Raw genomic sequence first — 24823 nt, forward strand, 5'->3', positions numbered from 1 at the left:
TGGTGCATCTGGCATTTTAACAAATGAGTCATTCCATTATGACACAAATTCTTCAGAACAGCTGACAACAATCCCTGTCATGCCCCCAGTTGCATCGCATGAGTATTGAGGAGTGTTGATGGCAGATGCGAGCATTCTTGACAGACAGAGGGAGAGGAACAATGAATAAGAAATGAAATTAATCACTTGGTTCCTTCCTTCAGTCCCCCAATTTCAAGATCTGTATGTATTCAGTAAAACAACAGCAAGAACTGACTTCACAGTTTATTTTATGGATCAACATAATTGCAGAACCCATTGACAGTGCTGATTTTAAAACAAAAAAAGTAAGGAACACAAAAATGAAAATAATGCACACTTGAGGAAGGCAAATATCAAAAGTAAATTGTTATTCTAAAGAATGTGTTCAAAATAATTTAACCGTGGTGATATCATTTTAAGATAATTTCCCTGGCAGACAGGAAAGAGGAAGGACAATAAAGACCCTTTGCTCTACTTAAATATTCAATTATCCTATTACTGTAATCTATATGCCAACTTCTAAATTGTGTTGCATCTGTAGGCATTTCTATGAACTCAAAATGGGCAATTTAATTATTTCAACTCATTTCAGACCGCAAGCTATTAATCCTCCGTAACACATATTTGAAGAACATGTGGAAATAAAACTTTACTTTTAGGCATTTAGGCTACCCGATCTGCAATACGTTGCCAACAGCCTTGCCTTGCTTTGTTCACTGCCGACGTACAGTATTTGATTTTTGTCGTAGAGTGGGTTTTAATTCCTCATAACTTGGCATAATAATTGTGCATTCTTCATCCGTAAAATAAGGTGATCGCGTCATCGCTGCAACCCGCCCCTTTTATGTGAATGCGCACAAACTCCAATTAGGTTAACCCCGGCTCAACAAATCAACTTCATAATCAGCGCCGTAGTACCGATTAACACCACTTAAGATAACCAGGTTTTGTCAACCCCGGTTTAACAAAGTAACCCTGGGTTACATCTGGGTAGGTTAAGCTCCCTTCGTAGTACAGAGAGGTATTCCAGAAAGCAGGTTTACTGGCTTAACTGGGTATGTTAACCCAGAGTTAGCGGTAAACCTGGGATTTCAGTTCCAGAAAGCTCAAAAATGATCAGGCTATCTAAGTAGCTATGGTAACATAAGCTCTGAACTTAACCTGGTAGGGGGTAGGTTTTGTTCAGGTTATGTTCAATTATGTTCGGTTATTTCAGTGCATGTTCAATCAGGCCGCTATTTTTACACTTGTCACACAATGGCGTTTCATTTTGACGAAGGTCCGATTGACAAAGAAGTACAAAATCATGTAATATTCATCCGTGCAATTCACCGTGAGAGGGCGATAAGACCACGACATCACATGATAGGCCTAGCCTATCCATTCTTTTCCAAACAAGTTTTTCAAGAGCGCTAGAGTTTTTCAGCTGAATCCTAAATATAGGCTACTTGAAAAGCATTCTCCATCCCTACTGTACATTACGCATGGTGGATTAGAATAGAATAAAATAAATCTTTAACGTAGGCTAGCTAGCCTAGGCTACACCATAGTGGACATTTGTGTATGGCTCACCAGACAGATGGACAAACAACATCTCAGACACATTGAAGATATAATTAAAACAAGTACAGTGCAAAAAAGGGGAAACATAGCCTATAGAAAATTAATAAATAAGTTTAAATATAGCTGTACAGCTCAGCCGGGTATGCATGTTGTCACTAAGTTTGGTTAAGAATGCTGATGGCATTTGGGATAAAATATTTTTTTAATAGGCTACACACGCTCTCCGACTGGGAGTTTTTGTAGTGTTGGAGACGCAGAGCATATCGGCAAGCTGTCGGTTGGTGTGTAAAGTTTGCCTTCCGCTAAAGCAGTTCCTGCGCAACTTCATTCGTTTTCCTGGATACAAAACCACGAGGATCATTAAAGTGTAGTTTCACCAACTGGCAGGTCAGCATCACTTATAAAATGTTCCAAATGTGCACCGAAATGTGGCCAATAGGCTACCCATGCCTTCCGACATTCACCCTTCCGCAGGGGTGAAAGTAAGCCGGTACTGGCCGGTACGGAGTACCACTAAAATATTTGGAGAGGGTACGCCGTACCGGAAAGAAAACTATACTGTCTCTGAAAAATATAGCACTTTCAGCATGACAACACAACTGCTAACGTCAAATTACCAGAAGCAACACGTTTCCCCCAAAATATATTTCATATACATCGTTCTGAACTGTATCTGAATTGTGTCTAAACCTCCCGTGCAGCTGGACAGACAACGAGCAAGCTATAGCGTGCGTACAGTAGCCTACAGTAATTGCAGTAAAAGTAAATAAACAAGTAAATTGCAGTAAAAGTAAATAAACAAATAAATAAATAATAAATAATTAGGCTAAGTGAAATTTTCGGCGCGGGCTCTGCACGTGCATTATGACTCTATATGATAGTACTGCCAAGAAATAAAAACTACTTTCACCCCTGCCCTTCCGATGATGGAGCGCAAAAGTTTAACTTGGTATTGATAAGAGGGGAGTGGTGTATTGATAAGAGGGGAGAGGTGTATTGATAAGAGGGGAGAGGTGTATTGATAAGAGGGGAGTGGTGTATTGATAAGAGGGGAGAGGTGTATTGATAAGATCACTAAGGGGAGTGGTGTATTGATAAGAGGGGAGAGGTGTATTGATAAGATCACTAAGGGGAGTGGTGTATTGATAAGAGGGGAGCGGTGCATTAGTAAGAGGGGAGTGGTGTATTGATAAGATCACTAAGGGGAGTGGTGTATTGATAAGAGGGGAGAGGTGTATTGATAAGAGGGGAGAGGAGTATTGATAAGAGGGGAGCGGTGCATTAGTAAGAGGGGAGAGGAGTATTGATAAGAAGGGAGTGGTGTATTGATAAGAGGGGAGAGGAGTATTGATAAGAGGGGAGTGGTGTATTGATAAGAGGGGAGAGGTGTATTGATAAGAGGGGAGAGGTGCATTGATAAGAGGGGAGTGGTGTATTGATAAGGGGGGAGAGGTGTATTGATAAGATCACTAAGGGGAGTGGTGTATTGATAAGAGGGGAGAGGTGTATTGATAAGATGGGAGAGGTGTATTGATAAGAGCACTAAGGGGAGTGGTGTATTGATAAGAGGGGAGAGGTGTATTGATAAGAGCACTAAGGGGAGTGGTGTATTGATAAGAGGGGAGTGGTGTATTGATAAAAGCACTAAGGGGAGTGGTGTATTGATAAGAGGGGAGTGGTGTATTGATAAAAGCACTAAGGGGAGTGGTGTATTGATAAGAGGGGAGTGGTGTATTGATAAGAGGGGAGAGGTGTATTGATAAGAGCACTAAGGGGAGTGGTGTATTGATAAGAGGGGAGAGGTGCATTGATAAGAGCACTAAGGGGAGTGTCGTATTGATAAGAGGGGAGTGGTGTATTGATAAGAGGGGAGAGGTGTATTGATAAGAGCACTAAGGGGAGTGGTGTATTGATAAGAGGGGAGAGGTGTATTGATAAGAGGGGAGAGGAGTATTGATAAGAGCACTAAGGGGAGAGGTGTATTGATAAGAGGGGAGTGGTGTATTGATAAGAGGGGAGTGGTGTATTGATAAAAGCACTAAGGGGAGAGGTATATTTGCTTGACTACTGAGATCAAGGGCCCTGATTTAAATGCTGGGCAAAGTGCAAGTCAGTCTATGAGCAAATGTCTTGTTCATGAACTAATGGCTGTGAGACAGATTTTAACCAAATATCAACAATCTTGCTCCAGTATTGCTAACCTTCTCTTTAAGTCTAAATCAAATTATATGCAAGCAGTGATGGTTAAAAATGGAAAATAAAAGACATAAGAAAACAGAATGTGCCTGACGTATTTCCTACAATTAGCCAAAGCAAAAACGAATAATTAATTTGGAAAGTATGCTACTACTATTTTTAGAGAGAGCTCTGTGAGACCACAGAAATGTTTGAAGAAAGAAAAGGATTAACAGCTCAACTAAATACTCTAAAACTCGTCTCGGACTGCATGTCCAACTAACTTGTCTTCCTTTGCCACTTGGTTGATGTTCTTCGCCACCCTGATTGCCGATTTCATTGCTGCCTCCATCCAGCCGTGAGGGAAAGCCGTGTGCTCCCCGGCGAAGTGCACCTTGCCTTCGCTCTGAAAGAGGTCCCTGCCATACTCCAGGTGTTGGTACGGCGTGAACATGGCATAGGCGCCCAAGCTGTAAGGATCTGCACTCCAGCGTTTCACCACCACACCGGTGCAGAGAGACCTGACGTCGGTGGTGTTGTGGATCAGCGCCAAATCTCTCAGGGTCAGCTCTTTGAGGTCCTCGTCGCTCGCGCCCAGGAAGAGGAGAGACTCATCAGACCAGGTGTAGGAAGCCAGGAGGACGCCGATCTTGTCGTTTCCTGGGAAACTGTGGCTGGGGTAGTAGATGTAACGAGAGGGTCGGTCTGTGATGCTCTTTCCTCCACGGATGCCATCCTTCTCCCAGAACTTCTCGCTGAAGGTAAGGATGATTTTAGTCGAGCTGTCATAGTGGACTGACCTCAGGGCCTCCATCTTTGGGATGGACAGAGGTGGATCGAAGGCCATGAAAAGGGCTGCTTTGGCTGTGGTTGTGACAAGGGCAAAGTCGGCATGAAGGTCAGGCTGCTTATCGTTCTGAAATGAGACAATGATCCCGTCTTCTGACTGGCTGATACGTTTGACCTTGGCGTTCAGGGAAATTAACTTTCTGCCAAAGCTTTGGTAAGCAGGTCCGTCCCACCTGTCACTTCATAGTACCTTAAAAACAAAAAACCAATAGAATATAACAGTACTTACTTGTTGCATGCACTCTTGCCAAACACTCAATAAATTAGCAGAGGCGTAACCAAACGTATGGATAATGTAAGTTTATGTTTACGTTATTATGCTTCGGGTTCCGGCGCCGACGAGAGTGGCAGCATGTCGAGGTAGCTCCGTGTCTTTGTGTTTTTTTTACCGTCTTTTTTGTACTTTTTACTTCGCAACTTTTTTGGATTACGCAATTTGAGGAGTGTTTTCATTCTATCCTATGGATATGGATGTATTACAATGCTTCAGCGGCAGCAAACTTGTGTACACAAGGAATCAGCTGCTTGCAATACGACGGAATGCTGGCAGTGTTCACGTAAACATTCCGGAGGAGATGTGGTGCTTTCGGGGGTGCAGAGGGGGAGTTAAAGTGAGGACAAGGCGTCGGGAGAAGAAGTGGCGATACAGTTTCTTCGATGGTTATGGGAAACGTGAACTCACTGGCCAACAAGACCGACGAACTGGCTGCCCTGGTAAGAAATCAGAAGTTGTACAGGGATTGTAGTTTGCTATGTTTTACGGAGACATGGCTAACAAGCCATATCCCCCCGGCTAACGCTGAGCTGCCCGGCTTCAGTGTAGCTCGTTTGGACAGAGACAATAAACTTTCTGGCAAAAAGAAGGGAGGCAGACTGGTGCTATACATAAACAACAGATGGTGCAATCCCGGACATGTTACAGTGAAGGAGACTGTATGCTGTAAGGATGTGGAGTTACTAGCGGTCAGTCTACAACCATACTACATGCCGAGGGAGTTCTCGCACGCATAGTTGTCTGTGTTTACGTTCTGCCACAAGCCCTCCTGGACACAGCGTGTGATGTCATTCACTCTACAGTTGCAAGGCTCCAAACTCAACACAGTGATGCCTTCTTTGCGATCTCTGGTGATTTCAACCACATTACACTGGATTCCACCCTTTACAAACTTTTACCAGTTTGTTGACTGCCCAACTAGGAAAAACAGGACAATAGACCTCATGTATGCAAACGTGAGGGATGCTTACAGTGCCACCCCTCTCCATCATCACTGCAGATCAGGCTATCGCACCTCTCCCCCACATGGTGACCACGAGCAGTGCGGCAACAATGGCTTCAGTCAGCGGCAATCAGTCTCTAGCCACACGATAACCCTCTCAGAAGCACCCCTCCTCCTCCTCCTCCCCCTACACTCCCCTCATCCCCCCCATCATCACGGCTGATCAAGTAAGTTATCATTTAAAAAAACTTCATCCTCGTAAGGCAGCCGGGCCTGACAGACTGTGTCCAAGGCTACTCAAGGCCTGTGCTGCTGAACTGGGGGAGCCACCGAAGCACATCTTCAACTTGAGTCTACGTCTCGGACAAGTTCCAACACTGTGGAAGACATCATGTCTCACCCCCGTCCCTAAGAAGCCACACCCCAGTGAGCTTAATGACTACAGGCCTGTTGCTCTAACATCACATGTGATGAAGACAATGGAGCGACTGGTCTTAAGTATGCTCAGACCCCAGGTACGCCATGCACTAGACCCGTTACAGTTTGCATACCAGGAGAAAGTGGGCGTGGACGATGCCGTCACTTATCTTCTACACAGGACACATTCTCACCTAGACAAGGGGACAAGTGCTGTGAGAATCATGTTCTTTGATTTCTCAAGTTCTTTTAACACCATCCAACCCCTCAGACTGGGAGACAAGCTCTTGCAGATGGGTGTGGACGCTCACCTGGTAACCTGGATTACAGATTACCTGACCGAGCGATCCCAGTTCGTCAGACTGAAGAACTGTCTCTCTGACACTGTGATCAGCAGCACCGGAGCACCACAGGGAACTGTGCTCTCTCCAGTCCTGTTCACCCTGTACACATCTGACTTCTGCTACAACACAGAGTCATGCCACATGCAGAAGTTTTCTGACGATACTGCAATTGTGGGGTGTATCAGGGACGAGCAAGAGGAGGAGTACAGGAGCCTGGTGGAGGACTTTGTGCAATGGTGCAAACTCAATCACCTTCAACTCAACACTTTAAAGACCAGGGAAATGGTGGTGGATTTCCGCAGGTCTAAGCCCGCTCTGCTGCCAGTCTCCATTGATGGGGTCAATGTGGAGGTGGTAAGCACCTACAAGTATCTGGGTCTCCACCTGGACAATAAACTGGACTGGTCAGCCAACACTGACGCACTCTACAAGAAAGGGCAGAGCAGGCTGTACTTCCTGAGGAGGCTGCGGTCCTTCAATGTGTGCAGCAAGCTCCTCAGGATGTTCTACCAGTCTGTTGTTGCCAGCGTCCTCTTCTATGCAGTGGTATGCTGGGGAGGAAGCATAAAGAAGAAGGATGCTGGGCGACTTGACAGGCTGGTAAGGAAAGCTGGCTATGGGAGCTGAACTGGAGTGCATCACTTCAATATCTGACAAAAGGACCCTGAACAAACTGATCAGCATCTTGGACAATGAATGTCATCCACTCTACAGCACTATTAAAAGCAAAAGAGCTTGATCAGCTGGAGACTTCGCTCACTGCCATGCACAACTGAAAGGCTGATGAAGTCATTTGTCCCCAGGGCCATTGAACTGTTCAATGCTTCACTAAAGGAAAGAGGAGAGATAGACTTCTCTGCATAGTCTGTCTGCCTCTCCACCCTCTCCATGTTTGAGTACTGACTGCCCACTACTGCTTTACTACTGTTTTACTACTGTCCACAGCCTAATGTTTTTACTACTGTTTTACTGCTACCAGAGCCGGACAGTAACGGAGTACATTGAGTACAGTACTTGAGTACAATTTTTAAGGGATCTGTACTTTACTTGAGTATCATTTTTGGGGAGTACTCATGACTTTACTCAAGTACATTTGAGAGGCAAATATTGTACTCTTTACTCCACTACATTTCTATCCATAACCGTGAGTACCCGTTACTTCTTTTAAAAAAAAGAAAAAAAGAAAAATCTCAGAAACCCTCAATTTGTTGTTTCCCTCTCAAACGTGATTGGATTATGCAGGCGCCACTGATTGGGACAGCCTATCAGTAATCATCTTCAGCTTTCCGCCAAAGTCAACTCCATGGTCAGATTTAGATACGAGATGAAACCATGGACGAAACAATGGATGAAGACGCAGCAGGTCCATCCCGGGAATGTGCCAACCTGTGGCCACACCTCGCCAGACTATTTCAATTTTCTGAACAAGTTAATGATAGTTTTCGCTTCAAGTGTTTCAATTGCAAAATAGTATTTTGTATTTGAAATACGTAGCCTATTTTAAATACATGAATTCTGCCCATCCCTGGCAACATGGTAAAAAGATGAAAATGACTTGATTTTACCTTCAATTCCTTTTACATTCTCCAAGGTATTAACATTAACATTTTTCATAACTCCATGTAGGACGTTTCTGTAAGCACTGTGGCAGTAGTAATGCAATATTTAGAAAATGTAGGCTACTCTTGTACTCTTAATACTCAAGTACTTTAAAAAAACATGTACTTCAGTACTTTTACTTAAGTAGACATCTGACTGTTGTACTTTTACTTGTACTTGAGTAAAATTTAGCAAAGGGTATCTGTACTTTTACTCAAGTAATGAAGCTGTGTACTCTGTCCGCCTCTGACTGCTACACTGTTTTTCATGCTATATTAGCACACATGACCAAAGGCTTCTGCTACCATACTGAATGGCTGTAACCCTATTACCTCAACCTATTCTTGCACTGACATAGTTTTTTATATTACCTTGTCTACCTTATACTTTACTCTCTTATTTGTCCATATTATTTATGCTGGTCTCTAGACTACACTGTAAACCCGAATAAGTTCCCAGAACTCAAAAAAATTAAGGCAATCGATTGCCTTAATTGTTTTAAGTTGACTAACTTAAAAGTCCACATTTTCCAGAACTTAAAAGGTTGGATGAATTGCCACTTGTAGCTTTTGATAACAGTTAAATTAAAGTGCTCAATTTAGCTCAACTCAAATATTTGCAGTTAATATGACTTGCAATGTTCAGTTTAGGCAACTCAATTATTTGCAGTTAATATGACTTACAATGTTCAGTTTAGGCAACTCAATTATTTGCAGTTAATATGACTTACAAGTTTCGAGTTTTCAAATCAACTGGAATAAGTTCACAGAACTCAAAAAAAATAAGGCAATCGATTGCCTTAATTGTTTTAAGTTGACTAACTTAAAAGCCCACATTTTCCAGAACTTAAAAGGTTGGATGACTTGCCACTTGTACCTTTTGATGAGATTTAAATTAACATGCTCATTTAGCTCAACTCAAATATTTACAGTTAATATAGAACTTAAAGAAAATAAGTTCACAACCACACCATTTTCATGTTGACTAAACACAATGTTTATTAGTTTGTGTTAACTTAGTCAAGTCAGTGAACATCTGCTATTGAACAGGATTTTCTTGCCTGCTCCCTTTTCACACTGCAATGTTAAAATGATATAGAAAAATAAATAATAAACATTTATAAATGAAAAATAGAAAACAATATATACTTTTTCCAAATGTGTTCTTCCTCACTTAACAGTATCAAGCATTATATTAAAGCGATGGTTCGGAGTAAAATTAGGTTAATTGCACGATAATATCCCCTAACCCTACCCCCGATAATACCCCCAAACCAAATAGTTTTTTTTAGCAATGGTCGAACATTCGTGTTAGGTCTAGTCGCTGATTAGGTTAGTATTGGCGTTAACGTAACGTGTATATCTGGTAAATTACCCCACTATTAATGCCTGGAATGTTACCACACTTCTTCAGTAGTACACCTGGGGTCCGTAAGTCATCATAAACCGAGGCATTGGAAAGTTCGTAAGTATATCAGATTTTATCAAAAATAGCACTTCCCTGATAGTTTCTTCTCTCTGCTACTGCTAGCTACCACTGCGCAGACACCACTTCCTCGTTTCAGAAAAAGTGAGTAAAAGCAGTGCACAACGGTAGCTAGTAGCAGAAGATCAGAAACTAGTAGGTAAGTGCTATTTTTAACAAAATGTGGTGTACTTACAAACTTTCCAATGCCTTGGTTCACAAGTACAGACCCTATGTGTACTACTGAAGAAGTGTGGTAACATTACAGGAATTATTAGTGGTGTAATTAACCAGATATACACGTTACGTTAGTGGCAACGTTTTTGACTGGTTGTCATGGTGCAATTAACCTAGGGTGAATTTTACTCCAAACCATCACTTTAATGAGAACCAATGCATATTGTGTTTTTTGGGCCTATTAGCTTAACACCTGTGCAGTAACTTAGTAGGCATTACAGTATGCAGACAAAAGGAAAACTGAACTAGTCTGGTAACCCTACAGCCTTCTTTCAGTTGAGTTTCTACAGCATCAAGTCATTCTTGAGGGTCTGCAACTTGGGTGACAGTTTGCCACCTTCTAGACCAAGTAAAATCTTTTGAATAAATTCAAAAGTGTTGGTCAGTGCTTTGGGATAGCTGAGGTGTAGTGCATAGATCAGTCCAAAGATTACCAGGAAGGCTTCGCCAAGTCTGGGGAGGCTGACCACGGCATCACTTTCAATGACGACAGAGACTCTCACAGGTTGGTAGTGAACTGGACTTTGGACTGCGTCATGGTCACTGATGACAGTAAGGAGGCCCACTGCAATACCATCAAGCTCTGGCTCATCAGACTCGTCCTTAATAAATGAAAGAGAGATACTTATCACACATGGAACAGAACAGATGACATACCATTTATCTTTCTTCAACCAAGTCCTGTTGAAATCAAGTAAGGGAGACCTGGGTCTCATTGTAACAGGTGAAAAACATAAGATCCATGTTCTGCACACATAAATTAGCCAAATTAACAGATAATCTAAGTGGTCTGAGAGACTGAAACCAAGCTAAAGGGCATTTGCAGGAAAATGTTTTACTTTACATCTTATTACTATCGTATTACTTTGAATACAACGCCAATGCAGTTTCTTCATAGTGAGGAGAAAGAAAACAGGCCATATACTAAAAATATATGGGTGGACTAAACAAAGGTAGGTCCTAAAACATGTTAGTATTTTGATGAACTGTCTACATAATACACAGTAGAATCTAGATTTTTTTTTTTTTGTGATTAACTTTTTATTAGGTTTTTAGTAAACACAAAGATAAAACAAAAAACAAACAAACAAAACCGTCATCCTCATAACATAAAGTCAGGGAATAGTGGCCAAAGGGATGGGGGGGGGGGGGGTGTCATCCAGTGGGCCAGTAACCAAAGAAAATTGTTCAAGGAGGGGTGCAGATATAACTCAAGAGTCTCTAAGAAGTTCACACACAAAATGTTCCCAAGCATCCACAGTTTCTGGCTTTGCCCGATGGGCTCGAGCTGTGGAGAGTTCCAAGTTAGCCATGTATCTGACATTTATCATCCAGTTGCTGACTAAATTCAAGTTCTTATCATACCAGTAACTCAAAATTGTTTTTTAGCTGCTGTAAATGCACAAAAAAGGATCCTCCTGTAAATTATTTTAAAATGCAAGACTGTGTCATCATTTAACAAACATAAACATGGATCTGGGTCTATTGTACACAAGAGAATCTTACTCATAACTTTACACACATGAGCCCAGTAGAATCTAGATTGAGAGGGGCACTCATCTAGCAGCTGACAGGTGCTTCACAGTAGGACAGTGCTTGTAGGAAGGAAGAGCTAGAGCACACTACAAGCTTTATCTTTTATTTGGTGCAAACAAATAGGAAATGACTGACGTTAGATATTACTACATCTTCCTCAGAAGATTATGTAGTAACACCGTCACGTCAGTCATTTTCTATTTGCTTGCACAAAATAAAAGACTAAGCTGCAGTGTTTTCCAGCTCTTCCTTTCTGCTAACACAGTAGAATCTGTTAGTGACTTAGGAGACTCACTGTGCAGGTTCTGAAAAAATCAGAAACGTCCTCGCGCAGATACACAGGAAGGGCTCGGAGAGCCGTAGTGCGCTTGGTGAAGATGTCATGGATTTCCTGTTCATAGACAGAGTTGTATATACAAAAGAGGTTACTGAACAAAGCTGTCCAATCAGAACATTATGTCCACCAAAACTCAGAACAGAAGCATTTGTCATTGTCAACATTAGCCATTGTATTTCCTCTTAAACAATCTGCAAACTAGGCTAAATGTCTTAAAAAAACTGAACTTGTGCTTTAATGAAATGTGTAATTTATTTACCTGTTCCTCGTGGATTTTTAAAATTTCAGTGAGAACATCTGCGGTCTTCCCAGTTTTTGATGCTTTCTGTCTGAATAAGGTCATCAGTCGAGGAAGATGGTGGTCAAGCTCAGAATAGAATGTGTTGGGCAGGTTCTGATTCGTAATCCGCTGGAACTCTGCATACAACTACATTGAAATAACAGTAGGAGAATACAGCAACACAGGAGTTTAATTTCACAAATCTAGCAGACATTTATACAGAAGAAAACTGTGGCAAAATGAGTAAGAATCACAATTTTAAGTGAGAGAGCTGATCCACATTACCTCAGATTCTATTTTGAGAGCAGGCCAGAGGTTCATGAGCTCGTTCACTGGTGGGCAGGACATCACTATGGTCTGTCGGCGTAGGGGAAATGTGGTCTCCATCATCTTTCTAATGAGGGGCAGGTCCTTCTCAGTCTTCTTGACTTCCTCAACAATTGTCTGCCTCAACTCCTCAAGGCTTGAAGGATCCTTTCCTTGGGCAAAGTTGGGTAGGAAGTTCACTTCTGCTCGCTTGGGTCTTTTAATGTTGGAATGTGAAGGTTCATTTTCAGGATTACTTCTACTTCTTCTTCCAGCATTAACGGTGACCTCCTGACATCCAGCACGCCTCATCTTGTTCCTGTAATTGCCCATTTTGAACTTGAGGCTGTATTTCCATCCATTCCAGCCACTCTCAGATCCTGCTTCCTTCAGGCAGGGATGTTTGGCTACAAGAGCCTCAGCAGCCATTGCGATGTCTTTATCACTTGCGTAAGCCTTAAAACCATATATAGTAGATGCAAGCTTTTCTAAAATGTCATGCTTTAGGTCTCTTGTCACTTTAAGGGGTGTGTGGTTCTTCTCATATTCCGCATTCCCATCTCTAAGTTTCAGCTCAACATCAAAAGCAAAGGTGGGAACTGGAAAAGGTCCCGTAGGCCACCTGCTGAGACGCTCTGGAGAGGACACATCTGAAAGCAGAATAGTAGATGCAATAGAACTGGAGTCTTGTGAAAGTGAAATGTGCACAACTGCTTTTTGTGGCAATTCCTCAATGTCTTTCAGGGATGTAAGTTTTCCATCGAAGTCTGGATCTTCATAAAGTAAATCAAAGTCAAGGTCAATGTCCAGCTGTTCTTTTAGAATATTGATCAGTGCATCAACAGAGGCTGGTCGTGAGTTGAGTTTTAATTTTCTAGCCTGGTCTGGCTCAACAACACGTAGAATCATTGGTTCAGGGGATGCAGCTGCCATTGTGCTACTGAGAAGACAAAATCAGGTTGTTACAGAATACCATATGGACACCTGTTTAAATTACTATAGAGACTTTTAGATTTTTTTTTTCTTAGCCAGTTAATACATGAATCCAGGATACTATGCATCCTGATAAAGTCACTTCGGCCTCTAGAATTAAAATAGCTTTACACCATCACATACCCATCACCATACCTAGAGATTGGCATGGAAGAAAATTTCGTTTATTTACGATACATTATTCCTTCACAACAAAAATTGGTATCGTTAAAGGTTGGATTTTTCCTCATTTCATCAATTAAGGCATTAAGATCAAATCCTTAGATTATTTTTTTTATTACTCTTTTAGTCAACTTTAGCATGTGTCCAAATACTTATGTACCTAACTGTAAATTGCTTAATTTGTGTTACATGCTCCAAATGTAAAGCATTTGAGCTGCATTCTGTGTATGAAAGGTGCTATACAAATAAAGCCAGAGAGTGAATAAAGACACAATAACTGATACATAAAATAACCATTATTACCTTAGTTCTGTCTCACTTGAATGAACCGTTTGAGGGTTAGCAGCAGCGAGCCGTCTATCTTGTATGCTGGAAGAGGGACTGTATCATTCAGACCAGACTGCAGGTGGATCGACAGGCTTGTGTTTGCAGTTGTCACCTCATAGGACCGTAGATGTTCTACATACCAGGAGTCATAATCACAACAGAGAAAAGATACATTGTGATTTACAAGGAAGATCTGTTCTATTTTGCAAAATGTTGACAGTCCACCGCTGACTCCTACAGACAGAAACATTCCACAGACATAGTCTGTGCCATCAACAGTCACATTTGATGTCTTGTAGATTGTATCACTAGTTGTTTGTTCTCTAATGTGCACTTGAGCAACCTCTGGTAGAGCTGAAACCAGAACAGATTCAATGCTGGAGTTTTTGGCCTGAAAAATGATGGTGCAGCAAGATGATATGCCATACGTTTTGCTTTCTGAGATGACTGAACACATCTGCTTGAGAAAAGGTTTGCTGAAATGTGTATAAAGAGCATTTAAATACCACAGGCCCTTGACTCTGCTCTGTGGGACCGATAGGCTGTGTGATATCTTGACAAATGAGTACTCAATGCACTAAGTGTCAGAAATGTACATATGCAATCCGCGTAGAGACATGGAAGAGGGCTGATTGTAGAGTAGTGGCTATGCTGCAGCCTGTAGTGTCTAAATAACTCTATTTTGGAAGTGAAAGAAGCTGTGCACAACTTACAGTTCCAGATCATTCTTGGACCAGCAACCTAAAAGGCAAAGAACAAGTTTAGAATTTTAAAATGCTTATACTTACTACATAATATAACCACATATTACCTTACAAAAACTGCTTGCATGTTTGTTTTACACGGACGCAGCACTAGTTAACTCTAGTTCTGTTAACAGCAATCTAGCTAGATGCTCACTGCACCAACTCACTCAGAATTTAAAAACTAACATCCATAGAAGCTACGAAAAAATGTGAACGTGCAGTGTAGGAACTCAGTTCGAGCATGCTCGTCAATGCTATTTTAATACTGGACCTTAGCGGTACACTATTGAACGTTTCTATCGACAAAAAAAACTATTACATATGAGGTGTCTGACAGCACATTAGCGCGGGTAATGAGCGCGTGGCTAGATTCATCCGTCGTCAAATTATTTTGAGTCTGGTAGTGCTAGCCCACTCTGGTAGTGCTAGTTGTGCTGCTAGAGTGTGTAATTTGTCGAATTTCCCCATGGGTTACAATAAAGTATTTATCTATCTATCTCCATCTAACTTTTAGTGGGCCACATACAGACTCAAGCTAAATGTCAACTGCCGACCACTCCATTAACGTTAGTGCTCATGCTAGCAGCAACCTCTCATCTGTTTGGCAGGAGAGTTGCATCGTCTCGCGCTAGTGGTCGTGCTAAGTAACTTTGAGAAGGTCTACGTTCTCTGAGACAAACACGTTAACAATAAAATAAGTAAAAGTAAACTAATAATAACATTCAAAACTTACAGTAAGTGGCAAGTGTAATGATGCAGACTACTCCACGAAGGCGGTGACTTCCTGCTGAGGCTTTCTGTTGGCTTTTGTTTGTTTGAAGTTGCTTCCCGCCCGCTGGGCTCGACCAAACGGCTGAATTCCGGGGGGCGGGGGGAATGTCTCTGATTTTAAATGTTACTCTTTTCTGATTTTAAACGTTACTCTTTCCAATTGCGGCCCACCAAAACCATGTTACCAGTTTTTTTTTAAAGGTTCTTCCTTTAGTGCATGTAAACTTCTGGGTACCCACTGATTAGTTTTTCCACAAAAAAGTCTAATGCATTTCAGATGAAACTGTTTTAATATGATTGCGATTTCTTTGTGATCGATTTTACTTATTTGGCGAAGCACTTTTTACTGTAGGCTATTTGAGCATGTAGGCTACTATATCTGATATATATGTGCTTTTTAAAAAAAGTTATGTTTTAAAGTTCTGCTTACTTTTACACATCATACATTTAATCAAAAAGGTTTAGTTGAACTAGGCTACTCACAAAAGTGGAACATGAAATTACTTATTTCTATTAGGCTAAGTTGTAGGCCTACTTAAATTGCTTTTTTAAAGTTATACTTATTTTACTCAAAATAGTTCCACTTAATCAAAAATGATCACTTAAAATTACTCAAAAAGGAAGAATATGTAATTGCTTATTCCTCTTAAGTTGTACGTAACTAATGTTTTTAAGTTATACTTACTTTTACTCAAAATAGTTCCATTTAATAAAAAAGTATCAGTAAAAATTACTCAAAGGGGAAGAATATGTAATTACTTATTCCTCTTAAGTTGTACCTAAGTAATGTTTTTAAGTTATACTTACTTTTACTCAAAATAGTTCCATTTAATCAAAAATGATCAGTTAAGTTTACTCAAAAAGGAAGAATATGTAATTACTTATTCCTCTGAAGTTGTACTTAAATAGTGTTTTTAAGTTATACTTACTTTAACTCAAGATAGTTCCATTTAATCAAAAATGATCAGTTAAATTAACTCAAAAAGGAAGAATATGTAATTACTTATTCCTCTTAAGTTGTACTTAAGTAATGTTTTTAAGTTATACTTACATAAAACACAAAACAGTTGAATTTAATCAAAAAATATTAGTTAAAATAACTTAAAATGGAAGAACAAGTTACACCAACTTGACATAATTAAGTTAGTAGAACTTTGTCTAAAACTTTGAGTATGCACTACTTAATATATTTCATTACTTTGGACGTTCGGGTTTACAGTGTATTCTGTCTCTCTATTCTTGCACTGTTGCACTGTTGGACTACTTTTTGCACCTTCACCATGACACTCACTCTCTTGAGCACCTTACCATGCACACAGAACTACAGGACTACTGTTGGACTACTTTTTGCACCTTCACCATGACACTCACTCTTGAGCACCTCACCATGCACACAGAACTACAGGCCAGTCCCGGCCCTGTCACTGCAAGCGTCTCATGCTTGATCACCCTCAAGCACACTGTGGATTTTTTAATTTAATTTATATAGTATATTTAGTTTGTTAGTTTTTCTTATCTTCTACTGTCTCTATTGTACAGTGGAGTTTGGTTATATGTTTATACTTATATTTACCATTTCTGCTGTAAGTGCATGTTGTGTGTGATGTCTGTATGCTACTGAGACCTTGAATTTCCCCTTGGGGATCAATAAAGTATCTATCTATCTATCTATCTATCTATCATCTTGCCGAAAGCCTGTTTTATTGGTCACACACTACTATACACTATTTATTATGCCATTGATGTGAATAGCCTATATGAATATCAATATGAATGTAATTATGATGGTATACAAGACATGTTTGCCATTGATATTTTCATCTGCAGAACAATTATATGAATAGCTCTTTTCCATTTTTGAAAACATTAAAAAGTCATGTTATGTAATTGTGTATTTCAGGTTATATCAATAATGGTGCAGTTGTGTTGTTTTGATTGAGTAAAGATAAATTAAATAACAATAACCAAATTACAGTTCCACTGAAATTAGTTGGAAAGCAACATTTTAAAAAATGATTTATGAAAATGCATGCATTAAAATGGTAGATATAGGGCAATTCCACACAAAAGTGTCACATCCATAACGGCAACTAAATACCATGGCCTTGTGTTGGCGTTATGGACGTTATGGACTGTTTTGCGTGGAATTACCCATATAGCATTTTGGAAAAGAGCTCTTCATATGTACCAGCTAAGCTCTGGCACATGATGGCTTAATAGTAACTGATGCATTAAACACACAAACAAAGGTGAGCTACGTGAATGGTTGCTTCACCAACAAGGGCATGTTGCAAAAATTTGGTCTCTCGTTCCGCTGATGCTGTGAGATGTGACTTTGAACTCTACTGTGAAAGAACAGTTACAGCCATTTGGAATCATTGTCAGGCCTTACTTGATGTCGTCTCCGATGTTAGACTGCTCAAAGATCATCTCACTCAGTGCTGTGTACATAAGGCTCTGCTCATTGAGCAGGTCTCCAATCATCCTAATGGCCGCAGAACTTAGTCCAGTCTCTTCTTCCAGATACCCCTATGAAAACAAACAATGTTTTACACTCAGGGTGGACAAGGAAGAAGGCTTATTCTTCATTTTCAGCTGATCACATATTTCAGATACAATCACGATCACCAACAAGATGCAAAATTTGGTTACACTTTACTTGACAGTATCGACATAAGAGTGACATGACACTTTCATGAACGTGTCATAAACAAGTCATAAACGTTTATGACATAACGCTTCTCTCATTAAGTGTCATTCGTTTTTTGACATAACAAGTTAGGGTTAGGTTTAGGGTTAGGGTTAGGTGAGGGGAAATTGATCTTTTAGGGGGCAAGATATCCTAGAGTGCACTGGCTAATTGGGTCGGAACAGACTGGTGCTGGGTGTGAGGGAAAACCTGTCTTGTATCGGAGGGTAGTATGTGTTATAAAAGAAAGAGGGACATAGAGAAAACAAACAAAAACAAAGTGTGAATTGGTGTAGGCTTGGTGTAAAAAAACTAAGGTAATAACATTGTAATAAGTGTGTAATATAACTGTGTAATAAATGTGTAATAACTGTGTAATATAACTGTGTAATAAATGTGTAATAACTGTGTAGTATATGGATTGGGGCTAAGAGGAATTAGGGTTTGGAATTGGGACTGGGGAAGGGGTTAGGAATTGGGAATGGGTTAGGGTTAGGAATTGGGACTGGGTTAAGGTTAGGAATTGGGACTGGGGGAGAGGTTAGGGTTAGGACTGGGGAAAGGTTAGAGTTAGAGAATGGGGTTGGGGGAAGGGGTTAGGGTTAGGAATTGGGACTGGGGGAGAGGTTAGGATTAGAACACTAGGTGTTGGGAGAGGGATAATTAGGGAATAGGGGCTAAGTCCCGATAAGTGCTAGAAAAAAAGATAAGTGCTTTTGAACAATAAGTGCTCTACAAATAACAACTTGTGGAGTGTTGGGAAAACCAGAACAAAAACTTCCAAATGTCAAGGTGAAAAACCAAAGTGTTAGAATCTAAAAAAACAGTGTAAAGTAGAATCACACCAAACACAAATAAAAGTCCAGACCTAGTAGGAAGAGGGGGATGGTAAGAAGTGGGCAGTAGATAGACTGCCGGGAGACTATACAATGGGGGGGGGGGGGGGGGGGGGGGGGGGGGGTAATACATAATAAATTAATACATAAATACAAAAGTAAAACAAATACAGAAATAGAATAAATATAACCAACAACTAACCCAAAAGGACGTAGGACGAAGACAGGTAAGAATATTTTATTTATGTAAGGACGAGACAAAATGGCCAAAGGAATTAACTTTCATTGAGACCAAACAGAAAAAATGTTTTTAGTCTACAAATCCAGAGGCGTTCTGCTCTCCTTCTTTGCGCCGTGCTCCAGCCAGGGTTACTCTCAAGGCTACAAATGCCAAGGTTAGTGGTGTCATGAACCTGGAAATGGCCAACTAGAAGGGTTGTACGTGTGTTCCGGGAAATACTGTAAAGATGTTGTTTAAGTGCGGATAGTGTTACCTGTTTCACCAATATACAGTAGATGACATTTTTGACATGTAATGATCTAGGGCCGGTTCCCTGATAACGCTCACTCTTAGCGCGCTAAGAAGACTCAAAAGATATATCTTTCCAAAGTTGTTTATGTTCCTAAGTGTGTTCCCCGAAGTGTCCCTTAGGAAGCTTCTTAACACGCTGCTTCTTACGTTCGACGTTACAAAGGCGCTGTCCCAAGTGAAGGTGCTGAATTAGTTGGCATCGATTGCTCAGGAATCGATTTTCTACTTCACGTGAATGTGCATGACGGCGTTAAGAAACACAACACGTTCTATGCAAATGAAACATTCCTCAAATTATTCCAGTAACATTTATTTTAACATAGTTTAAGTTATCAGTAAAATATAAACTATTAACTAAATTATCAAATTGTCAGTAATATGTTCACACGATATGTTGTGACGGGTAGACTAACCGGGTAGGCCTATCCCTCGCTAATCATCCACCCTCCTTATCCCGTTGTGCCACTTGTGCCGCTTCTTGACATGGATTTAACAACTTCTTAAAATGATTAATACACTTTTACATTAATGGTAAGGTACCTTACAATTATAATTGATTGGCAAGCAGCTGCAGTTACTTCTGTTTAATGTGGTATTGATAGATAGATAGATAGATAGATAGATAAGATAGATAGATAGATAGATACTTTATTGATCCCCAGGGGAAATTCAAGGTTCAAATTAAAAAAATGATTGCCATTGGTTAATGTTTTCAATAAAAAGCAACCTATCCACAATGAACAGAGAGAGATTTAGATACAGTATGGTGGGGAAGCAACGTAAAAAATGGCACCAAGCTTCTCGTCAGAGGAAGTTTTGCTGGACGAGGTGAGCTTGCACAAGGTGACACCGTTTTCCAGCTTTCGGAATAACTTGTGCAACAGCAACAAAAAAGAGCTATGGAGCGACATGGACTACACAGCGTTTTTGATTTAATGCAAGGACACGTTGGATCGCTGCCATAGGCCTAGTTGGTCGCTTACTGGACACCACCATGCTTACCCATTTATAGATCTTAGCCATTTAGAGGCAAATTATTTTCCAGCTTTTAATTATAAAAAAGTGATTGCCAATTTGAACGCTTTATTGACATTACTAAATAGCCTAGGCTAATTACCACCATATTAGTTCTGATACCAAATAAAGTAAACTTCATAAATAGGCCTGCATCCATTGCGAACATATTTTATTATTAGTCTTCAAATGTCCATAACATAAAATCATCGTTGAGCCACAACATTGTCAACATACTGTCGTCCTACCATAGTTTTACTTGTACTGCGCTGCTGCGCTGATTTCTAAAGACTGCTGCACAGTGGCGGCGACTAGCATCTTGAGAGCTCAAACAACGCTAAGAGAGAGAGCTTACGAATGGTCCAGACCAACCTTAGGAACGTGTGACTTACAGAAGATATACTTAGCGTACGAACATGTCGGGAATCGTGCCATAACGTTAAGAGAGAGGTAAAGGAATAGGTTAAGAACTACTTAGCGATAAGAACGTTTTGGGGAACCGGCCCCTAGACTGCATTAGTGGTGTCCAGTAGGGGTGTGAATCTCTCATGTAAAAGACGATACAATTCGCATCTAGATACATGGGCACGATTTGATACAAGAAAAGATACATGTTTATAAAAAACGATTTAGTATGATTCGATGCGATGCAATTCGATGCAGTTCAAGAATGGAAAGCATTCTGAAATATTTTTTACCATTTGCTCAAGGTGCACATTCATTTTATATTATCAATTATCATGGTCATGGTTGTCAATTAGGCAAAAAATATGTGAATATGATTATCTAAACTGAGGTTTGTTTCATATACTGTACTGAAATGAAAAAATAATAGTCTACATTTCAGTCAAACACAACAGCCAAATAAAACATAAAAATACATTTTTATAGACTTTACAGATTTCATAGAGTTATATCTGATTGTTTTAATGGAGCTGTAGCCTTGTTGAGGTAAGACAATACCGAAATAAAATAAAACAGTGCTTAAGACACTCTTGGCCTTTTCTCATATAGCCTACCCTACAAGAATAAAATAGGCCTACAAATCAATGAACTCTCTGGGCTTATTTTGTTCCAACAGTAGACCTAATGCAGAAACCTATAATGCCACAAGTCTGAGTGAATATGAACAAAATCATTGGCTAATAATTTGTGCATTGTTTTAGCAGCAAGGGCCAAATTATTATTTAACATTAAGGAAATCCCTTCATCAAAGGTAAGGCTACTCTATCGTTGCTGTTTAGGAATGCTAAGAGTGTTTAATTTCGCGCTGATTTCGAAAAACAAAAGCCGACCGAGTGCAAGTTGTCACATGCTTAAGTTGCAGTAGATGTATGGGTAATGAGGTCATTTGACAACTTTGGGCAATGAATGTAACCAAAAACGAACTGCATTACCCACAATTCCGTGCCACATATAGTTTCAAAACCGGAAGTGGGATGAACGCGCTGCTTGGAACGTAAATGAGTCTGAGCGAGCAGAAAAGGTTGTGAACCGATTCATAACAAGTAAATCGATATAACGACCGGTTCATTTCAGTTTTTTTCCGATACGGGGCTTCACGTATCGATGTAGCCGTATCTTACACATTAAAAACGGATACCGATACATATCGGTTAATCTTTACACCCCTAGTGTCCAGTGTAAGGGGTGTGTTTGGGGCTGTGCAATGGAAGTTGGTGATGAACTGGTTTGAAGAAGGAATCATGTGGGAGGGGCTGTGGAGGGGGTTTCCTGGAAAAGCGTGACCTGATAAGTTTATTCTGTAGATTCTGGTTCTTGCATAAAGCTGAAATGATTTTATGGTGTTGAAAGGTAGGGTGAGAAGATTGGAGGTGCGTAAAGTGTTGTTTGAAAGTGTAATGTAAGTGTGTTGTGGAATGTGAGAAGGTTGTGATAAGGGGAATGATGGGGTTTGGTTCCAAGGTGGATTCAGAGGTGTCCATTGTGTGGTCTAGGATAGGGGGATCAGGGCTAGGGGTTAATGATTGTGTGTTGTTAGAATGTGTGTGGTGTGCTGATCTGTTAGAGTGAGTGGGAGCAAGAAGATGTAAAGTATCTGTTTTGAGTTTGCGTAAAAATATTTTTGAATAACCTCGTGTGCAGAGGACTGTAAAAACTGGGTATTTTTGAAAAGTGTTTTGAACTGCTTGTAATCCGGCGGGGGTGTTGATATTGGTGTAAAGGCTATCTACGTCTAAAGTGAAGAGGTGAGTGTGGTGTGGGACTGCCATGGGTCGAAGCCTAGTGAGGAAGTGGTATGTATCCTTGAAGTAAATTTTGGAACCCTTGTCCGCCTGTTTGATGACTATAAATTTATTGTTTGTAAGTTGTGAAATGGCCTGTTTTTCTGCTAGTGTGAGGTTACTGGCGGTGGGGGGAGGGAGGTGTCTGAGAAAGGAATTGAGTGCCTGCCTGTCCCTGTGAATGTGCTTAACTAATTTCTTATCTAATTGTGAAGTGTGGGGTTCCCAAGTGGAGGGGAGAGTGAAAGGGGTGGGAGTGTAGGTGTCCTCTGAGGAAAAGTGATGGAGTATTTTAAGGCGGCGGTGATAAAGGTGTAGGTCCCTCTGGAGTTCCTCCCGGTCCATGCGAGTGGTGTGTGGAATGAATGTAAGCCCCCTTTCCAACAGAGAGCGTTGTGGGGAAGTGGGTTGGAAAAGGGTGGAAAGGTTCATGATTAAATCATGAGGGAGGGTGGGAGTGGGTGGAGGGGGTGAATGTGCAGGAGGGGGGGTGGGGGTGGGAGTTGGGGGGGCCAGGGTTATGGGTGGAGTTATTGAAAATGTAAATATTGGCACCAGTGTGTAAAGATTGTATGAGCTGTATGGGGTGTCCAGTGTATGTTATCTTGGGTGGTGTGGAAGGTGTCTGGGGGGATAGTGGGGATGTGGGGGAAGTGGGAAGTTATAAAGTTGTTAATGTGAGTGAGATTGGCCTTCTGTTGGGTAGTGAGGTGGGGTGAAAAATTAATAAGTGGAATGTGTATGATTGCATCGGGGAAAACAGTAGAAGCATGTTTGTAGAGGATGAGGAACTGTCTGATGCTGGTGTTTTTGGGGTCGTGGTCCTTGTTGTTGAGGCCCACTGACAAGACCACCGACTTCACTTGGGGAAGGCGTTTACCCCCAGCCCTAGTGCAATGTATACAGTACATTAAATATAATTCAGATATTGAACATTACCTTCACAGAATAGCGGTCAAATTTTTCCAGTGCAGCTCTACAGCCATTTGCTTTCACCTCATCTTTCACCTACAGAAAAAGAACACAAAGAATCCTCACAAAGATGTTTTCACCATCTTAACTGTGTTTTAAAGTCATTGTTTTTTACCTGCTAATGTCTGCCAGTAGCACGCTCCCTCCCCATGCAGACTTACCTTCTGTAGCGCCTGCTGTAGAAGCTGGTCAGCGGATTTATTCCTCTCCTCTGCTGACACATTGTAATTCAGGATGTTTGGGTTGTCTTCTACCTGGAATGTCTTTTGTCGTGGTCCTCCATTCACCAGGCGATAGGTTTGGTTGTCAGCCATGACGAATTTATTCAGCTTGAGGCCCAGATCTTGAGCAAGCCAGCGGACGATACTGTTGAGAAGTGGAGTTAGTTTGAGACTGTGAAGTCCACAGTGGAAGTAGACTAAATGTAATGTTCACTGTAATCAGGAGCAGGTCTATTATATAAAACTATTTACTGTATACTCACCGGTGAAAGTTTGGTATCCTCACCTCTAATGTGGTTACCTTTACACAACACGGCATGAAGGGTTAGTTACAACACCTATGATGGGGTTACCTTTACACAACACGGCATGAAGGGTTAGTTAGAATACCTCTAATGTGGTTACCTTTACACAACACGGCATGAGGGGTTAGTTACAGCACCTCTAATGCAGAGGCGGACAGAGTACACAGCTTCATTACTTGAGTAAAAGTACAGATACCCTTTGCTAAATTTTACTCAAGTACAAGTAAAAGTACAACAGTCAGATGTCTACTTAAGTAAAAGTACTGAAGTACTTGTTTTTAAAATAGATGAGTGATGAATGAAAAAAATGTAACCAGAATCAGATTCTCCAAACCACTGGACTATAGGACAGAAAACCAATATCCCATTCCACGAGTGCCCCACGAGGGCAGCTACAGAGTGTAGCACTGTAGCTGCCTGGTAGCCCTAGCTGTTGGCTGCAGCAACTCTAGCTAGGTAGTACCAACAGTGCTCAGTGGCCTCAGTGAAAAACAGATCCATGTCCAAATATTGGATTTCTCCTTTTCAATCAAATTAGACACAAAGTACAACCTACTCACATAATGTCCATTTCACAGCACCAGGCTCCATTTGGGCAAGTTTGTCTTCGTTTCTTCTTTGTTAGTATGAAAAGGAAGAGGAGGAATACCAGAGAAAATAAAAA

At 40.8% G+C, this 24823-nt stretch overlaps 2 protein-coding genes and 1 long non-coding RNA gene across 6 annotated transcripts; 1 reads left to right on the forward strand and 2 right to left on the reverse strand.

Moving 5' to 3' along the window:
• The first annotated feature begins 2539 nt into the window (after positions 1-2539).
• Positions 2540-3417, forward strand: LOC121718685. Its single transcript, XR_006033980.1, has 3 exons — positions 2540-2670; positions 3037-3211; positions 3336-3417. It is a non-coding gene; the product is annotated as an uncharacterized LOC121718685 (long non-coding RNA).
• A 13-nt stretch (positions 3418-3430) lies between these two features.
• Positions 3431-24011, reverse strand: LOC121718621 (L-amino-acid oxidase-like). The gene is given in 5 exon segments (XM_042103697.1): positions 3431-4746; positions 4749-4798; positions 17737-17873; positions 23601-23669; positions 23795-24011. Coding segments are annotated over 5 exon segments (1146 nt in total). The 5' UTR covers positions 23948-24011; the 3' UTR covers positions 3431-4009.
• On the reverse strand, positions 9158-15565 carry LOC121718599. Of its 4 annotated transcripts, XM_042103663.1 has the most exons (8): positions 15307-15565; positions 14541-14568; positions 13804-13959; positions 12325-13285; positions 12019-12186; positions 11718-11813; positions 10321-10488; positions 9158-9261 (listed from the first exon to the last, which is right to left on the reverse strand). In XM_042103663.1, the coding sequence occupies exons 4-8, from the start codon at positions 13276-13278 to the stop codon at positions 9205-9207; spliced, it is 1443 nt and encodes a 480-aa protein (XP_041959597.1). In that variant the 5' UTR covers positions 13279-13285; positions 13804-13959; positions 14541-14568; positions 15307-15565; the 3' UTR covers positions 9158-9204. The 4 variants fall into 4 exon arrangements, with proteins under 4 accessions (XP_041959597.1, XP_041959598.1, XP_041959595.1 ...); XM_042103664.1 differs by lacking the exon at positions 9158-9261 and having other exon boundaries at positions 9342-10488; positions 12325-12995; positions 15307-15564; XM_042103661.1 differs by lacking the exon at positions 9158-9261 and having other exon boundaries at positions 9342-10488; positions 15307-15564.
• Positions 24012-24823: the final 812 nt, after the last annotated feature.

Source organism: Alosa sapidissima, chromosome 9, assembly GCF_018492685.1.
Source record: "Alosa sapidissima isolate fAloSap1 chromosome 9, fAloSap1.pri, whole genome shotgun sequence".
In the NCBI taxonomy this organism is placed as follows: Eukaryota; Metazoa; Chordata; class Actinopteri; order Clupeiformes; family Clupeidae; genus Alosa; species Alosa sapidissima.

Bases quoted from the DNA above. Each gene is read 5' to 3' on its own strand.
- LOC121718599 (XM_042103661.1), bottom strand. From the start codon at position 13,278: ATGGCAGCTGCATCCCCTGAACCAATGATTCTACGTGTTGTTGAGCCA. The intron at 12,187-12,324 runs GTAATGTGGATC...ATTTCAATGTAG, and splicing joins CTCTCAAAATAGAATCTGAG to TTGTATGCAGAGTTCCAGCG. The intron at 10,489-11,717 runs GTGAGTCTCCTA...TCATTTATTAAG, and splicing joins ATTTTTTCAGAACCTGCACA to GACGAGTCTGATGAGCCAGA.